Source organism: Cavia porcellus, unplaced genomic scaffold (assembly GCF_034190915.1).
Source record: "Cavia porcellus strain 051 isolate PalLab524CR breed Dunkin Hartley unplaced genomic scaffold, mCavPor4.1 scaffold_5, whole genome shotgun sequence".
Lineage (NCBI taxonomy): Eukaryota > Metazoa > Chordata > Mammalia > Rodentia > Caviidae > Cavia > Cavia porcellus.
Window position 1 is genome coordinate 50714570 of NW_026947488.1, and position 25093 is coordinate 50739662.

Here is a 25093-nt window from a genome sequence, read left to right on the forward strand (position 1 = left end):
GGCTCCAGTGAGGTCTGGGAATGGGTGCAAGTGAGAAGGTGGCATATCCAAGTCACGGGCCGGGCCATAGGTCTTCAACATGGTTATGTGTATGTGTGTGCGTGTGGGGGGCGGTCACTGAAGGTTTTCTAGAAAAGGATGGAGAGAAGTCTTGCCCTGGGAAAAGAGAGTACCAACTGTGGGAACGTGAAAGACAAAGGACCAAGGGACAGCATTCTATGCAGGAAGTGAGGGTGCTGCTTGTTCGGGGAGGGAGAGGCCTGGAGGATGGGCTGGGCTCAGCCCTGGAAACTGTCCATGGAGGCCTGAGCAGGAAACAGGCTTCATCTCAAGGACACTGGGGATTTTGTTGCTGTGAAGGAGAGGGACATATGAAGCTTCCCAGAGCCCTGCTGGGCAGGTGAGACATCCTGCGCCATGTAACTATAGGGCCTACTCGTTTCCTTATCACCTGCAGTGCCCCCAACTCAGGACACTGCACCTCATCACTCTCGCCCTTGATTCTCTATTGGACCCATCAACAAGTGCCTTCAAAATATATACAAAAAGTGACCACTTCTCAGCCCACGCAGCACCCTGGTCCAGGCCCCCATCATCTGCTTGGCCTGTACCCGCTTCTTGGCCTTCACCAATACTTCCTTTACGCCAGTTTCCACTTGAGGCCGGGATGATAGTTTTCAAACAAAAGACTATTACAGCCTTTCTATGGCTCATCCTCTCCTGGGAAGTAAAAATCCTTCAAACTGTCACAGGCCCTAGACCATGGCCTCCATTCCTGACCCCCAGTTTCTGCTCCACAATCTGAAATTTAGAAAGCTCTAAGAAGTGAAAGATTTGTACAACTCATCTGGGGGCAAAGCCTCACCTGGACTAACCTGAGGCTATTTAACAATTTTATTTATCACTATGTCCATGTTTCTATGCAGCTACCTACATTCACTGGATAAACTATGCAGTGCCATCTTAGCCCTGCTGGGATGGACACCATATCTGAGGCCTTCCTAAAAGCTTAGAAAGTCCCTTACTGAAAGGTCTGCAGCACACCTACCTTGCCCTCTGCCCCAGCCACGCTGTACATTGCACCCCAGGGTCTTGGCCATTCCCGCTCTCTGCCCCTGCACACTGCTCTTGGTCACAGTACTACCCACGTGGGTGCCCCAGAGGCAGCCCCTTCCTCTGCCCAAGGCCGCCCTCTCCATGGGCCCCCATCCCCTATGTGCTGGAGCCATTGCCACCTGGGAGGACATGCTGGAGCATTTTGCTTCCATGCTCATTGCCTGCATCCCTGCCCACGAAGGCCTGTGTCAGCCATGCTCACTGCTGTGTCTTCATACCCAGAAGACAGCTGCACAGAGTAGGACTCTGCAACACACCACAGAAAATGCAAACCAACAGACTAAGTGCCCTCTAAGACACAACGCTATCACCTTGAGACAGCGAGGCATTAAAGGCAGTTTTTGCTGAAAACCACTGAAATTTCACATAAACCTGCAGATGAAAAGCTGGACACTTTGGCATGTCTGCCTTCATTTTATTATCCTTTATTATCATGAACTCCTGCCTTCTATCATCTGCCTTCTCCTTTATTATTATAAACTTTGGGTCAGACCTCTGCTCAGCTCTGCACTTAAGCATGTTAAGGGGACTGTATAAAAAATAGGTTTATTAGCTCTCAGTTTACCTAATCTATCTCATCCCCTTCAAGACTGAGGATACAACAATAAAACTATGGTATTTTCAAGATTTGCAGGGATGTTCAAGTGCCAGCTTTTATAATATCCTTTTCTGTACCCCCCTGGAGTGATACCCAGTCATTACCCTAAATCTGCAGGACCCTGGCAGACAGAATACCCCATGATGAACCCCAAGCAGGAGCAATCATCTCATGGGAACCAGACTGATCTCAAAACCCATACAGACTTCTCCAGAGCCACCTTGGAGAACCAGACACGAGGTAAAGATCAGACCCTGGTCCTCTGCAGCAACCCTGGCCGCCCTGCTTCCTTTGTTAACAGGCCAGCCTGACCTTCTCCAACAGAGCTGAGCAGCTTTCAGCTCTTTACCTCAAGCTGAAGTCCCTTTCCCGTTTTCTCTTCCTTCTTAGAGCTTATGCCTGTGGGTTCATGATCTTTGGTTCAAACTTAGTTTATATTGTCACTGAAATACAAGTTCCTTTGTGTAGGGCACTCCCCTGAGTTCCTGACTCGGGTTTATCTACCCCCGGCACTCCCCAGGCCACGCTGTGCCCAAGTACTCAACAGTCATGGATGGACAGACTGAAGGAAGAAAGGGGAGTGCAAGACTTCGGTCTGGGGAGGATGAGTGCATACGGGACTTTTGTGAGCACAGAAAGCTTACAAGTTTCTCTACTGTTCTTACGGGATTCCAGAGGGGCCTCTCTGTGTGCAGACAACAGGCTAGCCAATCTGTGCCACTGGCCACAAACCCACTGGTCTGCAGCAGTAACTAGAAAGAGGCCCAGTGCAAGCAGGCTGCAAAGGAAACAAATAGGAACACCCACTAGCCCAAAGTGGGGGCCAGGGTTATGGTTTGGGGGCTGCCATACACTGAATAATAACTGAGAAAGCATCCCCGCCCATTGGTGACTTACCTTGTAGAAGAAGTGGACCCCTTGGCTGAAAAGGAAGGGAAACAAAGTTATTTAACCAGAAATGTTTTTCTCAAGTATTTTGTGGGGGTGGGGGCAAAAGTTTGCCATCTGGAACAAGGGGAGGAATTACTGAAATCTTTTTTTTTTTTGAGGGATTTTTTTTAAACTTTAAAAACAAAAAGCAACAACAAAAAAGAATAAAAACGATACAGAATTTCAAAACAAAATAATAGGAAATCAACACTAGTTAATATATTGCATATTGTTATTTTCAAAGTAGGTGTTCAGATTATAAGATTTGGGCATGAAAAAAATGATTAATCAATCTTATGCTGGGAACCACATCAAAGCCTGTGCCCCCCAAGTGGATGGTCTAGGTGGTCCATTATCTTCCACACGAGGCCATGAGGAGCAAGCCAGGCCTTCCTGCCTCACTTCTGGGAGATGCCAAGATTCTTAGAAGCCTGGGAGGGAGTGGATGCCTCCCCTCTGTGGACCAGCACACCCGCCGTGTGTCCCCCTATGATTCACGTCTCTTCTCTGAGCCTCACAGGGCACCCATTTATTTCCAAGTTACAGTATCACTCTCCAAGAAAGAAAGCATGTTTGCTTCAGAAGTTTGACACCTGTGATCCAGGGCACCCCACTGAGCCTGTGGGGCTCAGCAGCCATCTGACTCCTATTTTGCTGTAAAATTGTAATTAAAAAGCAGCACGCATACCCAAATATGCTAGTGCTGGGCTCCACAGGCTGTCGGCCACCACAGTGCGAGTGCTCTGGCTGCCCAGTAAGCAGGCTGGACCCAGGCAGGGCCTCCACCTTGAGGTGAGCAGCAGTGGTTCTGGCATCTCATGGCTGAAGGAAGGCCCACAGATCCAAGTACTGGGACATAAGACATCTCTGGGAATCCAGTAATTGGACCACACATGCCGTCACATTATAACAGAGATCATGGGACTCACCAGGCTCACACAGCTGGCAAGTGGTAGAGTTCCAATGGGGACACTCACTATGGATAGTGACAGGTGGAGGAGGGGTAGACTTTCAGCACCCAACAGGGACAAGGGAGGACTCCTCAGGGTGGAGGGATGGTATGCACAGTGGTCCTAACACAGTCCTTGGCATTGTGTCCTAGCCCTACCTTCCAGCTTTGAGGCTCTGAGCAAGCCTTTTAACATGCCCATGCCTCAGTCTCACCTGTAAAATGGTCTAGTGACACCTTCCCTGAGGTCTGTGGTGAGCACTGTGTTACTGTAAGGCACAGGAGCACCACAGGCACGTGGAAATGGTAGACTGAGTGCGAGCTGTCACCATCTCCAGAGCCTGAGTGAACAGATGGGTTTCGCACACAGACCCACCACTCAGGGGCCAGGGGGTCTCGGCTGCATCTGCAGCTCTGCAACACAGGCCTGACTCCACAGGGCCAGAGTGGGCTGTGGTGCCTGGGGCTGAGCCTCAGAAGGGACAGACAGGGTCTCACCAAGGGCTGCTGAAAATGCTCGTCACCGGGGTGGGCAGCGCTCTGCTTCCCACAGGTGAGACCCTGCCTGCGCGGGCCTCTCCAGGGAACCAGTGGGCAGACATGCAGAACCTGCCACACGCTCCAGAGGTGAGACCAGACTCCAGCCCGCCCAGAGAGCAGCTTAAGACCCTGTCTCTCAGCAGCCCTTTGACCAGCCCAGGAGGGGCAGTGACTGGGACAGAGGTGGAGGGGGGCAGGGAAGTATGCCAGGCGCCTGGCATGGTGCAGCCATGCGGCAACTCAGGGTGGAGGGATGGTAAGTGCGGCAGCACTTATCATTGCAGGCTGTGGCTCATGTTTGGTCACAAGAAACATTTTTCAGAAAATGACCAAAAAGAAAATACCAGCATTTCAGTTTTATATAAAGGGGTGTGTTGGGTTCAGACGTAAAATGTTATTTCTATCACTTGCAGTAAAAAAGGCTTTGGAAATACCAGCTTAAAATCACCTCCTCCAAGCTTGGAAGAGAAGGTGCACTGACTGAGGTCCCTGGATGTGTTAGGGGCTCACCTGGGCCTCTTAACTACCCTTCAAGACAGGTGTTGCTAAACTCATTTCACAGATGAGGAAACTGAGGCACACAAAGGCCCAACCAATTGTTTGCAGTATACAATAAGGGTTTGAACTGACTTTAGAGTCAAAAGCATGGTGACACTGACAGCCACACACATGGGCATAAAGAAGAGGACGGTGTCCAGGGTTGGCACACTGCAGGGGGCCTCCCAGGAGGGGATCACATAACACCAACTGCAGGAGCTGACATTTGCTGAGCACTCGAGGGCCAGACCCTTTGTTAACATTTCACACATGGTGTCCATGAAGCCTCCAGTTCCCTGCCCTGACCTGGAGGTAGGTAAGATTATTAATCCTTTCCCTTTTAGCTTCTTACTCAGACTGGATTATGGAAGAAGAAAGCAAAGCCTACTAGGCAGGTCTTGAAAATGACTGCTTCTCCTTGAAGTCCATCATTAGAGTATTCAGTCCCCTCTTTCCACCATGGCAATTCTACTCTTCCCACCTCAGTGTCCTGTCACAGATACATGGGTTCAGCAGTAGTCCCAGGAAGATGTGAGGCCTGGAGCAGTGACAGCCATTCTGCAACCAGGAGGGCAATGCCATGGTTGATCCACCCCAATTCCATAATCCAGCTGCTCACCAGTCTAGCACTGCTGCCTCTGGCTTTCTTATTAATATAAGTCACTACTGCCACCCTCTCTGAGCAGGACAATCCAGGGGCAAAGCTTAGGGAAGAGGCAGGGGTTCCACCCACCTTTCTTCTGTTTGACTCGGAGGAGGTAGAGGGCCGCCATCAGCAGGACTACCAGCAAGGTGCATACCACACCCACCACGATAAAGACATTCCAGCTGTCAGAGGCATTGTTCCCTGCATGGAAGACAGGCTTCACATAGGTAGATTAAAAAGAGAAAAGCAAAAGCCCACTGCTTCTTCCCAAGGCTCTGCAGGCACCATTGATGGAGGACATTCGGCTGGGCTTTCCGCTCCAGCCACATGAGCGTGCAGAGGCACACACTCATTCAGAAGTGGTACAAATGCCATGTTGGGGGCCAGGAGGGAAAATGGGTGCTTCTGACAACTACAGAGGACACCAGCTACTGGATGAGGGCAGCAGCCTCATGCTCAGGGAACAGAAACATGCTCCTTCTCATCTGGAGGAACCAGAGCGGCCCCGACAGCAGCACAGACCATCTCAGACCCTCAATCAGCAACTGCCTGTCAAACAAGCGTGAGGGTCAGGGGACAGGACAGGAGAAGCGTGGACCTGCCAGCTGGCTAGGGGACACTGTAGATGCTCAGGGGCTGACCATCCATCTGTGCTCCGGATCTGGCCCACAGCCGAGGAGCTCTGCGTCAGGACACATAAGGACACAGCAGCTTGGGACCCAGGGCACAGGCTGAAGGTCCTAGAGCATCATGCTTAGTCAGGGGTAGGGCTTGAAGCCACAGACCCACAGGTTCAAAGGATGCCATAAGTAGACATGTGACCTTGGGCAAGACAGCTGAGCCTCTCTCCTCTGCTGGCTTCCTTTGCCATTACCAAGGCCAGCAATAATCTCTACCTCACTGGCTCACTCTGAGGCTACCTAAATAACCATCACCCAATTGATGCTTTCATCCTTTCCAAAAGTATCTGCTGAGTGCCTACTGTGTACTCTGAAGCTAGCTGAACGATACAATCGAGGTTACTCCCAGCCGAGACTCATGGTGAGAGATTCAGAAGCTCATAATCAACATAGCTATGAGCAAGCAGAGGCTTAGAGAGGCACTGAGTTGTCTAAGGTCACAAAGCAAGTTTATGAGAGAGCAAGAGTGGAAGACCACATATCCTATGAAAACAGGCATACGCATAATCAATGGGGGCACTGTGACGCAGCCCTGAGGCTGTGTCTTTTGTGGCTTCCCTGAAGGATGCAAGAAAGGGCCCTGTTCCAATGCATTCAAAGGTTCTGCTGTACAGGGCAGTAGAGACAGGTGAAGGGACACTGCACAGTGGCACTGAAAAGCCACCAAAGTTTAGCTGTTTTCAACAATGAGCTCTGCATTGACCACACATTGGAGGGGATGTGAAACACTACCTGAACACCCTGAACTGTGCTGGGAGAGTGGAAATGTGACCTTTGTCCTTAATGATTGTACCCATAGCACCAACTGTCCCTGAGCGAACCACAAGTATCCTGAACATCCCTAACCCAGGAGGAGGCACACAGCATCAGCCAGGGACACCAACCAGGCTTAGACTAGAAGGGGTAAGGAGGGGGCGGGGCCACAGGAACAAGAGCATAACACTAGGGAAGGCACCAGGCAGGACACCAGGCTAGGACGGTTCCTGGACCCCTCCCTCCCTTCTTTCTTCCTTAGTATCTGTTTGGGTCAAAAAGTCACTGAGCTATATTACCAAACCCTAGAAGGAGTGACTCTTGGAGTGTGAGATTTGGAGAAGGGAAGTTGACATTAAAATTCTACTTTATGTTCACAGAGTTCTATATTGTTCTATATGAAACATGAATACTTTTAACATTTTTTTAAAAAAAAAATTAAGGTAAAAACTATTTAGTCAGCTGGAGAGATAGCCTCACCAGAGATGGTATCCACGTCCCCTTCCTTTTTTGGGGGGACAGAGACCTTCACTGTCAGGTTTTTGGTGACTGCTGGCTGTCCATCGTGCTCCACCTGGCAGGTGAACACTGCGTTCTCCCTGTAAGCAGATGAATTCACCAAGATGCAGCTTGTATAGTCGTAGGTCCCATCCTTGTTCTCTGTGACATTCGAAGGAATTTCCTTCCGGGACACATTTCCATTCTCCAGCCAGGTCAGGTTCAGGGGTCCCTGGGGGTAGAATGTCTTCACCTGGCAGGTGACGTTCACCTGGTTCTCTGTCACTGTGCGCTGCTGGGTGACCTCCACGGTGGGCAGAACTGAAATAGCACAGGCAGAAGCTCTGACCTTATGGCAGAGGTCACAGAGGAGGGGCTGGAGAGCTGAGCTCCCACCAGTGTAGCAGGGGAACCACCTGGGGCAGAGCTAGGCATGCAGCAGGGCTCAAACATTCCGGGTTTGCACATAAGTGAAATCACTAAGCATAGCATCTGGCACACAGGAGGTGCTCAAGGACTGGTGGCTCCTAGTAGGGTAATAATGGGTGAAATCAACACGTGCGATGGCAGGTAGTCAAAATGCAGTAACTGGAGCAGAATAAAGGTAATCACTGGGCACACAGAGGCTTTGAGCATAGTAGGTGCTTGATAATTGTAGTTACTGTTGGTAAAATAAAAGCAACTACCAGCATAGTGCTCATCACATGGTAAGAGTCCACATGCACACAGTAGGTGGACAGGCCTGCTGGGAATGAGACTCCAGGCCACTAAGGCCCAGGTACAAAAGCTATCAGGGAGGATCACGCTTGGTGGGAAGGAGTGGGCTTGGGTTGGGGCCAGGGGGGGTCATCTACCTCTGATGGTGCCTGATAAGTTGGCACTCCCACGGAGGACCCCCTGCAAGGTGTCATGTTTCACCTCACAGATGACCTGTGAGCGAACGTCCCCTGGGGCCAGCTCCACCTTGACTGTGCTAGAGACATTGTAGGAAACACTGTCTCCCATGGGATCCACGCTGGTCCGGAAGTCAGAGAGTTCATTCCCATCTTTGAACCACTTCAGGCTGATGTTTTTGGGGGAGAAGCCATGGGACTTGCAGGTGAAGTTCACTGTCTGTCCAGATGTGGCCCTCTCCTTGGGGCCCGACACGGCAGGGGTAGAGGGTCTGGCTACAAAGGAGCATTTACAGACAAGAAACGTGATTGCAATGACCACCACTGATGGCAAGTGAGTGACACTCTAAGGAACTTTCCTAGACATTATTACGAGGGGCGGGAGGGGGGGTGCTGGGCATTGAGGCCAGATCCTCCAGCATGCGAAGCACAGCTAGCACATGCTACATCCACCGCCACAGACATCTGTGAATACTCCTGAGAAAGCTGAGAGGGCAATGTCCTTAACCTCTGTCTCCAGTCTTGGGATGAGCACATCTGCCCAGTCAGGCAGTGAGAAAGGGGGGCCCAGGTGAAACCAGGCCTGAGGCCGAAGTTCCTCTTTCTGTACCAGGAAGTTTCCAGCAATCTGGGCACAGTGAGGAAATTAGGGACAGACCTCACTCTTTGTATTAACTGCTTCCTGCCACTGAAGGAAAGCATTTGTAGAGATAAACACAGGGCACAAACAGCATGATGGAGGCACCACCACTTAAACTTGAATCTGGCAGGCCACACCAGCGATGTGGTGGGTACATGCTAGAGCCCCATCTGTGACAAGAGACAACTGCATTTCTCCTTGCTGTTGGCAATGAGGGTGAAATGAGGCCCCGGAATCATTTTGCTTTGGATCACATACAGGAGATGCTAAAAAACGAACACACACAGATCTCTATTTCACCAGGTTTTATTCCCATCTAAAGCACTTAGGCATTTACTCAATATTTTCCTTCTTTCCACAAATGTGCCAGCAGGTCTGACCTATTCTAAGCCCTGAATGTGAAAGGGAGAGGCTACAAGGATGTTTTTCTGAATGTAGGACCTTCTGTTGTATCAGCCTGAGGTTGGAAACAGATAACCTAATGCACAGAAAGCCAAAGGTGGTTAAGTTCTTAGTTGCTAATTAATTACAAGCGATACAGGCACAGGCCCACTGAGCAGGCAGCTCTTCCTGGTCCTAACAGCACATGAATGAGTGAAGGCAGTTTGCCCTGTATGGGTCATAAAGGCTGTCTACAAATTGCTAATTATTACCCAGAACCATCTATAAAAGTCACCTGCTAGGAAATATCACACATATTTCCATTTGTAAATATTTAACTTACTCCCTAACATCCACCAAAGCTTAAGGAGGTGTCGCTTGAGTAAGGCACCATCAGGACACCAGCAGCCTACTAGACCCTAAAGAGATCCAGGCTGTGGACTGGCCCTCTGCATGAGGGGTTCTCTAGCTTTCAAGTGAATGAACTGCTGATAGAAAATATAGTTTTAAAAATTGCATCTGTACTGAATATGAACATGGTTTCTTGCCATTACTCCCTAAATAATACAGTGTAACAAGTATTTAAATATTACTTGCACTGCATTAGGCATTCTATAGGTAAGCAACCTGCAGATGATTTAGAGTATGCTGGAGGATATTCATGGGTCATTGGCCAGTACTACACTACTCCCTATGAAGGACTTGAGCAGCCTTGTGTTTGGGTATCTTTGGGCTCCTGGGACTGACCCCCACAGAACTGAGGAACAAAATGCAGTCACCAGTCACCAAGTCCTACGCAGCCTGGCACTGGCTGCCCCTTTATGGGACAAAGCTCAGAGAAGGGTGTGGTTGGCCAAGGACACACAGGATGGCAAAGGGAATAAAGAAAGAACTGAGTTCATCTCATCCTGCAGAGGCCGATTAACTTAACACCTGTTCCTTATCTTCTCAGCCTCAGTGTCCCTTCTGTACAAAGTGAGTGACAACACCACCCTGGAAGATTGAAGACAAAGGCACAACACAGTGCCAGCATTTAACAAGTGCTCAATAAATAACACGACTGCTATTATTAGTATTCTTGAAAATACATTTTTTATTCTGTTGGCAGCTAGAAGGCACAACAGAAGAAGTAAGGAAACTCCAGGAGAGTCTCAGGCCTGTCCCTGTAGCTACCATGAAACCTGATTAAAAAAGGAATAGAAACCACCAAATCCTGATTCCTTCCCTGTTTTCATAGCAATCCCCTCCAAATGAGGCTGGTAAAGGGGCTTCCAAAACACGGGCAAGATCCAGGCACTTCCTCCAGAGCCTGTTTACAGAAAGCTGGCAGCTCTGCAAAGGGAGGAAGGACAGATTCTTCAGTAACATTTCGGGTCACTTGAGGTCCAATGCAGGAGGGTTCTGTGCTGAACAGCAAGGGTTTGCTAGTCTTAGCACCTGTCCACACACAAACATGTGTAAGAGGGCAGGTCCTATACTGAGGCTGGGGTAAGCAGGTCTCTGTCCTGATGTCCCTCAGTGACCCAGACGCTGCTCCTTGAGTGATGTTCCTGCCTGCCACATGGAGCCCAGGCTGCCTGGTCTGTGCTAACCTGAAGCATCTCACACTCCAGCTCCATGGGGAATGACCTTTGCCAGGGGAAACAAAGCTCAGCCCTCCCTCTGTGGCTGTGATTGCCTATACTCAGGACAGAATGTGGATTTGCGATACCCACATAGCCAGGGTGAAGCACCTTCCCTGCCTATGTTCGGGAGTTGTGAGGAAACTTGACTGCTACCACCACATCCAGAGGCAAAACTGGCAACATCTACATGAATCAAAGACACATTCACCCTCTGACCTAGCAGCCTCTTCCAGGGGATTTACCTCTTGTACAGCAGGATGGAGGTACAAAGTCATCACTGCATTGCAATGGCACACGTTTCACATCAACTTAAGCATCTACCTAGAGACGATTGTTAAATGTACCATGATAATGCAGATATTGGAGCACAATGCAGCTGTTAAAACAATGGAGCGGCTTTCTATGTAATCACATGAATCTCAGTAAGGAGTGACCTGTATGTATGGCTTTGCTTTGTAGGAAGCTTTTCAATCACCAACCAGTCTCAAGATCTGAATGTCTGTGGCAGAATGAATCTTTCAGAAACCAATGAAGTGCAAAAATGCTGGTTCTCTCCTCAATGATTCAGGTCTGAAGCTTTTGTTCAGCACCTAGTATGTACCTGGCTCCTCTAAAAGAAAATATCTAACACTGGGGATGCAAAGGCCTGGAATCAGGCCTGTATTCTGGTCCCTATCTGGACACTAACTGGCCACATCTGGGCCTCTGGCTCCCATCTGTAAACAGTGGTTGTGTTGAATGATCTAAAGTCTTTATTGTTGACAATCCTGTAATCAGGCACTAGAAAGAGGGCCTCAGGCTCTGGAAGGAAACCTAAAGTAGGCGTCTTTGCTGTCTCAACCAGAGACCCCCTACAGCACCCACATGGGGGACTCTCCTCTGAGCAGAGGATCTGGAGTCGTCAGTGCCTGTGAGAGCAGGTGCCCAACACAGTGGATTTTGCAGAACACAGGGCCAAGGGTCAACCTCTCAGCAGCTCCTCCAGCCACAGCATCAGTCAACAGGGAGCCGGAGCCTGCAGGATCTTCTCACAGATCTATTTCTTCAGGGAAACAAGGAAAACGCGTCCTGCCTACTTCCTGCCCTGGAGAGACTGGCCCTCTCAGGAGAAGATAAGCTTGGTAGGGGAAGGGCTTCAGCCAGGTGGCTCCCTGCTGTTCCCATGGTCCCCTCAACAGAATCTGCATAGAGCAGGCCCTTAGTGCTGTATTAGCAACAAGAGAGGAAAGCACTCTCTGGGGGCAGGAGGTGGGGCCTGGCCCTGTGACTTGGGCAGGTCACTCAAAGGACTGGAAGACAGCAGAAAAGGTAAGGTCTGTGGAGAAGACACAAGGAGCACAAAAGATCTCTATTTATGAGCCATGGAACTGAAACAAACAGGATGGCCTCTGCAGACCTCAGTTTCTCCAGTCTGCTGAAGTGCTCCAGATCAGGCCCATGAGCACTCACCACCCCATCTGCTTCTCAGCTGGAGCTCACGGGTTGGAGAGCCTGATTCCTGACCTACTGTCACACACTGAGGGCCAGGGGAGGCCAAGCTGTACTCACCACTCACAGACAAGTTGGTGCCTCCTCCAGATAGAATTTCCTTGTCCTCAGAGCCTGTTTTCTGGAACTTTACACAGTAGTAGGTGCCCGCGTCTGCAGGGGTGACGTTACTGATGCGGATTGAAAAGTCCGTGGTATTTCTCTGTGTGGTGTCTGCCACATTTATGACTCGGGGGAATTGGCCTCCTTTGAAATTGAAGATTAACTCTCGGCCTTGTCCTTGTCCCCTGAACCACATGATGGGCCCCACAGGGAGCAGGGAAGTCACAGTGCAGTTCAGAGTAGCCACCTCTCCAGCAGCCACCAACACCGGCTTCTCAGGCTGAATCACCCGCAGATTCTCCTCTGCGGCTGTTCCTAGAGGGAAACACAGAGCAGTTACATCCATCCAGATGGGTCCTGGGTGTTTATCGTGTATCTATCAACAGAAGCCCTCTGCCAGTAGCCCTCGTCTGGTCCTATACCTCAAGACTCTAATACCATTGTGGAACCTGAGGCACAGAGAAGTCAATCAGCGTGGGAAAGTGAGGACTTGTCTGCCTGAGCCCTCTGTAGAACAGTGGTGTCTACCTGAACTCTAGAACTGAAATCTGCATTTACCAGGCAGAAAGAAGCCGGTGCTCTGCCAGAGGGACTGGCTTGAGCAGGCTGAGCTGGGGTAGGAGGTCACCTGGGATGTGTTGGGCTCTTTGAGGCAGTAGTTTCTGTTTCTAGCCCAGACCAGGAAGGAGGCCCTAAGCAGGAAGCTGGACTCAGCCATGTGATAGTAGTAGAGTCTGAGAAAGACTATGTGCTTTCATGTCATGATGAGTGGCATTTTGTGTCACCTGGGGTTGTTACTTGGATGAGTGAGAACCAGTTGTTCTTCCACTGCCACACGCTGCATGGACAGAAGTGTTGCCCTTGGCTTGGGCCTTTTACGGCTCTCAGCCTCAATTTCCTCATCTGTAAAATAGTTACTATGAGCTCATCTCAATGGATCTCTGGCAGAACCAAACCCAGGGCTGGGTTAGTGTCAAAAAGCATCATCTGATCTGGACTCAACATCCCTGGTTTGAAATCTGGTGTGTTCCTCATTCATGTTTATCTATTTGTTTTAACTCTCAGTTTTCTTATCCACGAGTTAGGTAGAACACATCTCAGCTGCCTGCCTTGTTCTGAAAATGATGTACAAAGAAGCCCCAACATGCCTGGCTGAGCAGCCAAGCTGTTGTCATTACAAAGTAAATAAATGAGAAGGGGCTCTTGCTTACATTTCACTCCCACTGACCCTTGCTGGTGTCCCTCAGGCCAAGCTTGGGATGCACTGTGAGGACACACAGGTGTTGGACCAGGCCTCCGGGGCCCCCAGGCAGGCAGCCACAGGAGCCCCAGGGTTGAGCTGTAGGAAGAGTATGGGAGACAGTGAGCCTTAATGGTAGAAGGGGGTAGAGGACACAGCCAGGAAGATGACCAGGTAGGGTGAGGTCGCTTTGAGCTGTACTGCAGATGCCCAGCAGCTAAGTAGGAACAGCTGCAAAACAAGGCACAGTCAGGGTTCCCAATTCTAAACCAGGGGAAGGTGAGAACGGGGGAAAGAAAGGATAGGTCATTAAAGACCCTGAGAAACACACACAGCCATCCCACAGCATCCCTCAGCATGTGGGTATGTGGGGAATTAGTTCCAGGAACTCTCTTGGATTCGAAAATCCAAAGATGCTCACGTCCCTAGGGTACTGTGCCATATAAAATAGCACAGTACTGTATGTGACCTAAGCACATACTCTTGTTTGCTGTAAATCACCTCTAGATTACTTAAATAGACATGTGTCACTTAACAATGAGGACTGAGCAATTTCACCATCATATGAGCATTGAGGTGTAATTACACAAAACAAGATGGCACTCAGGTACATGGTTCATACCATACCCCAAGTACATGGGGTCTATTATTAACCAAAATGAAGTTCATGGTGCACAACTAGTGCAATGTAAATAGTTGTTACACTGGATTGTTTAGGAAACAATGATGACAACAACCAGAAATCTGCACTTGTTCAGTACAGACACAGCCATCATAGGCCTAACTACATTTCTAATCTATGCTTGGTCAACTATGTGGGTGTGGAGCTCAGGATATGACAGGTGGCTGTACACAGAGGTAGCACAGGCATCGAGAGGTGAGACAGAGGGGGAGCTATGATAGGGGAAAGGGAGCTTAAGGAAGACAGGCAAGAGTGGGACAGGTGCTCCAGGCCCTCTCCTGGGCTCTGCACTGACCCTCAGTGTGAGCTTGTCTAGCCTCTCTCCTCTTCTCAGCTAGAAGGCTCACCCCAGGTCAGGGTGAGCAGTCTCCAAGCACCAGCCCAGCACAGCCTGATTCTCACAGCATAAGGAAGAAGCCAGAGCCCATGGAGGTCAGTGACAGGGACTCAGTCAGCATCAGCCAGCGGGGGGAGGGTGGGGAGGTGGAGCTGGTGGCCAGGTGAGCAAGGGCACAATGAGGTACAGGCCAGTCTGGAAGCCACCCAGGAGCCTCAGTTAACACTGCTGCCAGCTGCCAAGAGCACCAAGCCAGGGGCACCCCCAGGGAACCTAGAAATGCTGCCCTGAGAGAGCATGGGCCCTGGACCAGCAGATAAAAATAGGCACCCCCAGTTTAGCACCTTTCTCAGGCCCCCATTCCCTCATTCGCAAACAGAGCTCCTGCATCCACCACCACTCCAGTACAGTCATGAGGGCCATGAGAGATCTACACGTAAACACCCGCTGCATACACACGGGTTAAATGCACGCACCCATCCCTATTATTATCACATAGTTGGATTATTAATATATTTGGTTTTCTCAGGATTGTTTTATCTCCCACTAGGATGCTGCATCCACAAGGAACCATTTCCAGCCTCCTGCCTAGAGCAGTATCTGTGGCTCCTCAACAAACACGCTGAGTGAATACACAGATGAATGGCTGTAGGAGGGGTTTTATTTGCGTGGTGACCCTGGCAGATTCCAAATCCAAGTCTCTTCCCTCATCTGTTCAGTGGAGCTAATACTGGCCTATTTGGGAGCCAGTTATTATTTACCCTTATCAATAATGGTGGTGACCTGTGGGTCAGCACTGGAGCAGGAGCACCCCACTCAGGAGTGGCTGTGGATTCAGCACGCTGCGAGTTGATGCAGGGCTATTCTCGTGGTGCAGCCGGAGGCCTGTAATCACACCCCAGGCAGGTGAAAATAAAATCTGCACTTGGGTAGGGCTGGCTCCCCGCCCCCCTTTTTTTTCCCAGCTCCTCTCAGGCTCTCTCCACCAATCACAGCCAGACTTAGGCATCTTAATTAATTAGCTAGTGTTTATAAAGCATTTGAAGAATTTTAAAAGTGCGACGTAAGTGCCAAACATTATTTTAATCTGGGTTTGTGTGTGTTTTTTCCAGCAGAGAGCTTTTTATTTTTTTCTTTGCTTGCTGTCTTTTCTTTTTCTTTGCAGGTTCTGTTCTGGAAACTGGGCTTGTTAAAAACTGGCTCCTGTGGGCTGAGCCTGGGGTCACCATGCTGGCACAGCTGATAAAACCATTTCCAGCTCTCCCTGGCCCTTCTGGAAGGGCGTCGCGTCACCATACAGGGGCCTGAACCATCCTGGAGGATAGGGTGGCTGGGCTGGTGCTGCCTACTGGGAGGCGAAGCTGGGATGTTCTTTGAGGAAAGACGTTTGAAGGGCCAGCCAGAGCCTGCACTGGGCTGTTTCCCTCAGATATGGAGAGGTCTCCTCCATAAAGTTCTAGAAAAGTTGGAAAACAATCCAAACACCCAGTGATCAGGATGGCTAAGTGACTGACAGCTTGTTTCCTATATGGAATTATAGGCAGCCATAAAAAAGCATCTCTACGAACACCACATTTTTCATGCTGTAATTTTAAATAAAATGGTGGTTATGCAAATAAAACCTGTTCATTGCAAAGTATTTAGAGGAAACAAAACAGTATAAAAACAAAATAATAATCTCTTATAATGCCATCAGTGATATCTGTAATCAACATTTTGATGTGCTGTAGTTAAAAATACAAGTGAATAAAGGTTTCTTTTTTTGTACCAGGAATTGAACTCAGGACTTTGTGTTTGACAGTTAGGCACTGTGCTGCTGAGCTATATCCCCAGCCCACATATAAATCAAAACAACATAAAATCACATCACTGGATAACTAAGGATACATGCAAACATTTTACTTCATTCCTTTAATGGTTCTCCTGTAAATAAAAAATTGGAACAATCCAGTATCCAAGGAAGGAGACAGGCTGATGCTACTGTGGTGAATCCATCTGGCGACCAAATCCACAGGCATAAAAGTAATGATGCAGACACATGCACTGTGAGCACCCACTACAAGGTCAGAGCTGGTTACTCATGACAGATTCATTGTGATCCCAAACTTCTGGTTTGGGGAAGATATTAAGGATTAGCAGTGATTACTTTTCAGTGGCAGATTTACATGGGATTTTGCTGTTATGTTTTCTGTTTGCATTACTTGTGCAAGAGAAGAAATGAAGGAAAACCTGTACTTTCAATATCACTGGGACTTTGTAAGACAAAATAAAACTTTTTATGAACAGCTGCAAGGTACCACCCAAAGCTGTGAAATGCAACTCTTTGGGTCATGAATGTAAACTTAAGAGCTCTATCCCTGTCTCTCTCTTTGGGTCTTTTTCATCTTTTCTAGATGAATGCTAAAGAAACACATATAGTATCTTAGGCTAGGGACAGAGCTCAGTGACAGAGCATTTGCCTACTATGTACAAGGCCCTGGCTGGACTGCCAGCAACACAAAAACAGACATGCACACAAAAAATACATATAGTATCTCACTGTATTTAAAGACACTTGTATATGCATTGTTTGAATGAACCTCCCCTGAGGATTTTGTCTGTTTCCTTTGTTTGCCTGCAGATTTAAGGAAAGTCTAAGAGGATAAGACAATGCAACCATGCTGCAGTGTGTTACACCTGGGAAATAAGAGTCGAGGTGGGATGGAAATGGACACACTTTTATGTTATGCTATAGTAAATAATATATGGAATATATTAAAGTATTTTTATTTACAGTAAACATTTTGGAAAAAATACAAGTGATGATGCAGAACACTTGAACAGGTGTCTTCACAGGGAAGTTAACAGTCACAGGTTTGCTCTAAGAGGAACCTGGGGTCCCCAGTACAGGGTGGCCCACAGGGGTGGCCAGTGATGGATTATAGGATCCCCCTGTGTGCCAGACCCCACACCAAGGGCTGCAAATGATGGTGTCCCTGGCTGCCTGGAAGCTGCACAGTGGTGGTGAAGACAGAGCTGAAGTAACTCAGCCTGAGACAGCTGGCCCCCTACACACCTCTCACTGCTTCCTAATCCCTTCCTGTGGGGACCTGCTGCCCCCACGACCTTATTTCTTCTCCTCAACTGGCAAAGGAAAGCCAGACCACTTGTTTTAAGTGTGTGGTAAGCCACAGCCCCAGGAATGACCACTGGGCCTGAAAACATGTATTTGACTTTTTTTAAAAATAATGCTCATGTGTAGCTTTTGAGATTAAGATGAAAACAACTTTCACAAAACATGGATGACTTTTCTGATAGAGGGCCAGGTGGCCTCCGGTGTGACTCCCCCAGAACCATGACTAATCGCAGAGAGAACACAGTGGAAGTGTGCATGTCCCCAGCACTGACCTTACTCAGGGGGACACTCACTGCCACTGGCACAGCAGCTGGCCATTCCCCGAGGCTATGGGCAGAGTCCTGGCACTAACCGACCCTGGGCTCAGCATCCCAAGACTCCTTGTGTGACACCCAGCCCCACAGCAGATGCAGCTCAGCTCCCCACTGCCTAGTCATCATCAGTGTTCACCATTCTCTGGGACTGTGGTTTATCACGCACAGGAGAACCCAGCACAGCCTTCTGTGCATTCTGATTGTGATTTAACAGCTTGTGTGTGCAGTGGAGAAGTGTGAAAAAGAACAAGAGAACCTAAGTGTGCTAGCATGTGGAGAAAGTGCACACACAGGGTGTAGTACAGAATATATAAAAACTGGTGTTTTAAAGGGAAGGCACACAGAATGTGGGGCAAGTGTGCAAAAGAACTCATCGTGGGAGTGTGTACAAGAGCACCTCTGTGAGAGAAGAATGTGAATGGGTGCACAAGAATGTGAATTGCTCCTGAGTGTGCAGAGCACAAGTACCTACACATGTGCACAGGGGTGGGCACAGGGGACTAGTGCATGTGAGTGTGTAGAGATGATACATGGAGCAGAAACATCTTGAGGTGCAACACAAGTGTCTGTGTGGGGGGAGGGGACAGAGGCAGGAGGGTGTACCCTACGAGAGGGGAGTGATCTGGCTGTGCATGGGGATGGGGACAGATGTCTGGAAGAGTCTGAGTCTGTGGGTGAACATGAATGTGTGCACGGGAGAGTGATAGCAGTCCATGAAGGCTCCTGCAGGGCTAGACTTCCCAGTGCACAGGGAGGACAGCTCAAAGTTTCCCTGCTGGAGCACTCAACCAGACACTGAGGCAGAGGTCAACCCTGCACACAGCTGCCTGGACTCCATGGTTCCCAAGACTGGGGCTCTGACAGCTGCAGCCACATGATGATTTCCTTCTGAAGTCAGAATGATTCGTTCATGCCAAGCCACCCTCTTCTGCCAGGCCCTGTCCCAGATACCACAGAGCATAGTGAGAGTAAGCTGAGCTCTGTTCCTGACAACAGCTCATTCTGCAAGGCGTCCTGGATATAGGCAAGGACCATGTACACACACGGGGTCATCAGCACTTTCAGAGAAGGATTGGAGGTGGGGGCTGAGAAGACTTCCTAGAGGTGGTGAGCCCCGAATTGGGTGAAGAAGGAAGCACAAATAAAAACCCAGAGGAGGGACAAGAACTCAGTATGAACTGGAGACCAGGGCTAAGTCTTGGGAATTACATCCTAGCAAACTGGCAGGGGCTAGCCTTCAACAGGGCTAACCTGGCACCCTGCAGGATGGCTCAGGTTGTCCAGAATGCTCTGCTGGCACCGCTGGAGGAGCTCACTGGACAGAGACACTGGATGTTGTGCTGGAAACTACCACAGCACCGATGCAGCACAACAGGGACATGTGGCCGGGTTGGTGAAGAGGGCTCCCACCTCAGCTCCATCTGGACAGCTCTGAGGACAGGACCCTGTGCTGCAACCCTGATGCCCCACCCCCAAGTGGCAGTAAACTCCGAAGGTGCCAAGCCGGTGCCAAGCTTGGGCCAGAGGCCTGTCTGTCTTGTCCCCAGTGGGGTGATGTAGCAAAGTGGCTTTTCTCCAAGCCTCTGCTTCCCCATCTGTAAACAAGAAACCCAACCCTCTCCCTTGAAGGTACATGCCTGCTGACGGGAACAGCTGGACTGAGAGTTACAGTTCCCTGACTCCTCATTCTCTGTGTCCCACACCCTGAACCAGCTCAGCTCCCAAGACGTAACCTAACGTAACCTAACTGACTTCCTCTGTCCTCCACTGCACTGTTTTCCCTCATCTGGACCCTTATGGCAGTAGCCTCCCTGCCTTACCTCGCGATAATGTATGATCCATCTGTAGCCAGGGCAGGTGACTCCTTCCTTTACATCCTCCTGAGACCCCCAGTGGACTCAGATTGAGGTCCAAAACTCTTAGGGTGGTTCCCAGAGCTCGAAAGCCTTCCTCTTCCTCAATCACTGCTCTGCTCACCACAGGGCTTTTGCGTTCTCCATTACTTCTGCCAGGCTTTCATTTCCCTTGATCTCAGACACCTGGCTCCCTGCCTCCTTCGGCTTTGCAAGGCTTCCGTGGCCATCCTGCATACAATTCTCCTCCCTCAGTGCCCTGCTCTGCTCAATTTGTCTGCATTACCTCCCATTCACAGGGGGTTTATCTAACTTCTTAGTGTGCATCCCCTGTTCTAACCTTCCTTGTAAGTCCTTTGAGAGCAGGGGCTTAAATTCAGTTCCTGGCACTTCTACACAAGTTTTGGTTTGGATTCTCACTGTCCCACCCATAAGACACCAGGAAATGTCCTAGCCCTACTGGACCTCTGGCTCCTCATCTGAAGGATGATGATGATGATGATGGCAATGATGACAAATAAACTAGGGCTGTGCTGAGGACACAATGCGCTGGCATGTGTAAAGGGCCGAGCACCACACCAGTGCCCAGGGCAGGGCAGCTACACCCATGCAGCTGGCATTTAAAGACCAAGGGATGACAGGGAGCTCCTGAAATCTGTGGGACTAAGGGCTCTCTCTGAGGTGGAACTGGCTCCACCTTAACCTTATGCATAAGACCACTCTGAAGTGGGAACTGTGAGCAGGCCAGGCCCCATCAGTAAGGGGGACAGGGACAGGGAGGGTCAGAGGCCCTGATGTATATGTGGCTGGATTCAGACAGAACCTGGATGTAAGGATGTAGTGCTGACCTGGAACAGAGGTCAAGGGCCTAGGAGACGTCCTCCCAACCTCCAGCCCCACTGTTGCATTGAGACCAACCCAGTGGTGAGCGGCCATTCTCAGTGGGCAATGGACAGATTGGGCTGGAGATGGAGAAGAGACTGCTACCATCACCATCCTCCTCGGGAAGACAGCGTAGAGACTGAGGAAGTGGGATCCAAACCTGGTGGCCCAAGACCACCTGTGTGATAACCTCTCCCTTAGACAGGGTCACTCTGGCTCAGGCTTCTGCATTCTTGACCTGCCAAGGATATGCCCACACTCTCCCAGCCAAGATAAAGGCCCCTTACAAATGACAGGCATTTATTAAACGGCATTTACCAAGGTTTCAGCACACTGCTGCCACCAGCAGACAGCCCCAGTTGGATTTTTCCCTGAGCTGACACTATTCACTGGTTCCTTTTTATAGAGCTTTTTGAAGCTCACAAAAGCACTTTCTATAGCTCTTAGTTTTCTTAACCCTCTGAAGGCCCTGTGAGGAAGACACAGCCATGACCCTAACGTTTCCATTCTGCAGATGGGGAAAATGAGGCTTAGAGCAGGGAAGACACTTGTCCCAGGGCACAGAGCCAGGACATGGCACAAGCTGGGTCTGGGCTCAGGCAGGGCCCCACAGCCGGTGCCCCTGCCCTGTCACCCCTGCCAGAGGGGGAGCAGGGAAACTATCAAGATAAAGGACAAAACATCTGGGCAGGAGGACAGCAGTGGACAGCCCAGCCAGAGAGCAACCAGGCCAGGCCTGCACCTCAGAGAAGAGGACTCTGAGGCTGTAGTGGGCTTCGGTCTCCCTGCTGGTAGTGGCGGAGCAGGGACTCCACTGCTACAATGATGATACAATAAAATGATGATGATACAAGAAGAGCAGGAATAGTAACAACGGCTAACGAGCACTGTCGCCCAGAGCATGACAGCCTCACCAACCTCTGCAGGGAACCAGCAAGACAGGCTGTCACCACCCACACACTGTACAAACCAGGTCAGGAAGGCTCCTCCACTTGGTCAAGGTCATGAAGCTGCTGAGGGGTCTGACTCCACTTCTGTTTCTCCCACTCCCAGGCAGACCACTCCATGCAATGACGATGGCCTTGGGGGAGGCAGCCCTGAGCTGGGCCCGCCAAGCTCAGCCCTGGCCAAGAGGGTGTGCCACTTACTGCACCAGGTTTCACGGGGCACAGGGCTGCTCATTCATCATGGTGCCTAAGTGGGGCAGGTGGTTCTGGAGTTTTAAATACAAGTCCTAAGCTTTCTCTGCTACCTCCCCAACCCCCTGTATTAGGGCTTCTATGCATCCTGATATTTAGCATGATGGGCAGGGATTTGTGGACCAGTCCTGGCCTGCCACAGAGCTGGGACCGTGCACCTGTCAGGGGACAGGTTTGCCTACGCAACTGCATGACTCTGTCTTCCTCTTTAAAGAGTGATCCTCACAGTCACTTGTTCCTCTGCTCTACCAATATGGATTAAGCCCTCTACTATGGGCTGAACCTGTGTACAAGTGAGGATAGTCCCTACTACAAGAGTACATGAGGTGGCTTGCATGCTAGTAGGATAGGAAGTGCTGAAATTCTCAAACAAATAAATATAGAAATAAGTAGGGACACTAAGAAGGAAACAAATTTGGCACAGTGATGGACAATTACAAGGTAAACCTCATTTAGAATGAGGTGGCAGGGAATGGCATCTGTGGGGGTGAGATAGCAGTAGAAACCTGAAGGAAGCCATGGCTGGGCAAGGTGTCTCAGCAGGAGGACAGCATGTACAAAGGGCCTGGGGTGAGAAGGAAGCCAGGGCAGATGAAGGACAGAATGGAGGGCACCAAAGATGAAATATTCAGGAGAGTGGTAAGCGCTGACAGTGGAGAGACACATGCTCCAAAAAAGGGCACATGGCGAGGTCTCTGGTGTTATTCTGAAAGCAGGTGGACCTTAAGAGGTGGGGCATAGGACAGACTCAATCCAGCTGCTCTGGGTGAAGATACCAATGGAGGCAAGAGCAGAAGCAGTTGCATGCTAGTACGGTAGGCAGTGCTGAAATCCTGAAACAAATAAATAGATACTGCAGCATCCAGGGGCTTGGATTCAAATGCTACTCTGCATATACAAGCTACTTTGGGCAAGTTACTGTACCTGAGGCTCAGTTTCTCTATCTGTCCAAATAACAGTCCCCATCTCACAGAACCATAGTGGGAATTCAATGAGATAATGCATAATCTGTTTACTTAGGCTTGGTTTTTCCTTCTCACTAGAATGTCACTTCCACCAGAGCAGGTGTTTTCATCTGTCTTGTCCACAGCTGTATCCTCTCCAGACACCTGCAGCACACAGTAGATGTTCAATCTACTGGCACACAGTAGGTGCTCAAAAATATTGTTGAATTGGACTGGAGATTAGCTCAGCATCACAAGTGCTTGCCTGGCAAGCACAAGGTTGTGAGTTCAATCCCTGGAACCAAAAACAAATTGTTGAATGAATATTTACATTTACAAAAGCTTACTAAGGAGAGCAAAGTGGTTACGAGCCAATGGAGGCTTGGATCCAGGCTTTAGCACTCACAAGCTGTATGGCCTTGGAAGGAGCCTGGCTTGGCTTTGAGGAGCCTCAGTTCCCCAATTCATACAATGGGGCAAGGACTCTATGCTTTCTGGCTTGCAGTGAGGATTAAGCAATGTACATGAAGCACATCAGAGCACAGTGTGGGGGGCTGAAACCTGGTCTTGCACTCATTTTACAATACTCCCTCAAGCCCAAGCTCCCAGCAAGGCGAGGGGCAGGGGCAGCAGGAATGGTGGGGGTTGATCAGTGTCAAAGCTGAGGTATATTACATCATTCCTTCTCACTCTGCATAGATTTGAAATTTTCCAAAATAAAAAGATGGAAGAGATAACATGTGTTCAGGGCTCAGTTGTGCCAGGCACATGTGCACCGAGTATCTCCTCCTACCACAGGCTTCCATTTCTGGAGGACACTGAAGATCCGCTTGAAGAACAGGGCAGTAGAGACAGCCCTGGTGTTGCCACCCACTCAATCCAGCCGGCTCTCTCAACAGGGAGGCCAACAGCTCCCTCCAATCTCCGGCTTCCAGTCTCCTGATCCCAGCACCTGATCTCCTAGGCGCTTGTGCTGATCTGCAGTATCTAACACCCTGTGTCCCAAAATGGATGTGCCAGGAAATCTTACAGACACAAAAGGCAATTCCGTATCATTTCTGACTTCCACCTCGGCTGGTGTGCACCTCCCTGCCAGGAGGGCCTGCTGAAACACAAGGCAGGGAAGAGCTGTCCTGTGGAGGGCTCCATCAGAGGACCTGCTCCAGAATGCTGGGAAAAGGGTTTCAGCTGTCAAAACAGATACTTCCTTTCCAGCTTGGGGATGGAAGTGCTTCTTGGAAACCCTGTTGTTCCCACCTCCTGGAGGACACACTGATAGAAATAAGTGAGAAGCCATGAAACAGCAGGGTACCAGCACCCCCGGCCAGTTTCTCTACTTGCCAAGCAAGGCTAAGTGATGTCTAAAGAATGAGGTGATGGCTACAGCACAGGCTCTGTGGCTATCTGACTCTGACACAGGTGGCCTTGGCCAAGCTGCTTCACCTCTCTGAGTCTCCATTTCTTCACCAGTCAAATGAATCAGATGATACCGTTGCATAGTACTCAGGACTGCTGTGAGTACCACTGGATCACACACACCCAGCACTGAGCCTAGGAACTGGCCACAAATGATGGTTCCTATTACTACTTTAGTATTTTCTCATGGAATTCAGGGTCCTGCCAGATCTCTGGGTTTCACAATGGAAACTTCCAGCACAGCTCAGTTTTAAGAAGCCTTGGCCTGGACCCCAGGCAGCTTGGCATCCTACCAAGGCTGGCCCCAGGTCTGTGTTTTCTCTCTCTTGAGCTGCACTGTGAGGTGCCTGGGGAGGGGATGGAGCCTTTCCTTTCCAGGGCCAGCACTGCACAATTCCAGACCTGTGGATCCAGACAGAGCCACCTAGAGGCAGGTCTCATCCAAGGCTGTGCTCAGCCCTGAAACCTGCAATTACAGAGCACCAGCCTGGGTTTCTGCGCAACCTATCCATCCCCCAACAGCACAAAAGCTTCAGGGAAAACAAGCGGCAGAGCATCGATATTCACTGGGTCACTCTGGTTGCTTTCTGAGCCCTCACTATGCATCCAGAGCGCTGCTAGATGCTTTACCAAAGTCCCAACTTTACACTTGAAGAAATCATAACAAATACTGATTGCTACAATTACTAACCTTTACCGAGTGTTGACTACACAGCAGCTTGCTTGAAGATCATA

At 49.7% G+C, this 25093-nt stretch overlaps 1 protein-coding gene across 7 annotated transcripts in view; it reads right to left on the reverse strand.

Moving 5' to 3' along the window:
• Positions 1-25093, reverse strand: part of Sirpa (signal regulatory protein alpha) — a 41291-nt gene that overhangs the window by 10150 nt on the left and 6048 nt on the right. For 6 of the 7 annotated variants that reach the window (XM_063248802.1, XM_063248797.1, XM_063248798.1 and 3 more), the window contains 5 exons: positions 12335-12691; positions 8102-8416; positions 7230-7568; positions 5404-5517; positions 2612-2636 (listed from right to left, as the gene is read on the reverse strand). In XM_063248802.1, the coding sequence (XP_063104872.1) occupies positions 2612-2636; positions 5404-5517; positions 7230-7568; positions 8102-8416; positions 12335-12691 (1150 nt within the window). The remainder of the gene's footprint in view (positions 1-2611; positions 2637-5403; positions 5518-7229; positions 7569-8101; positions 8417-12334; positions 12692-25093) is intronic. The other variant, XM_013159710.3, reaches the window with a different exon arrangement.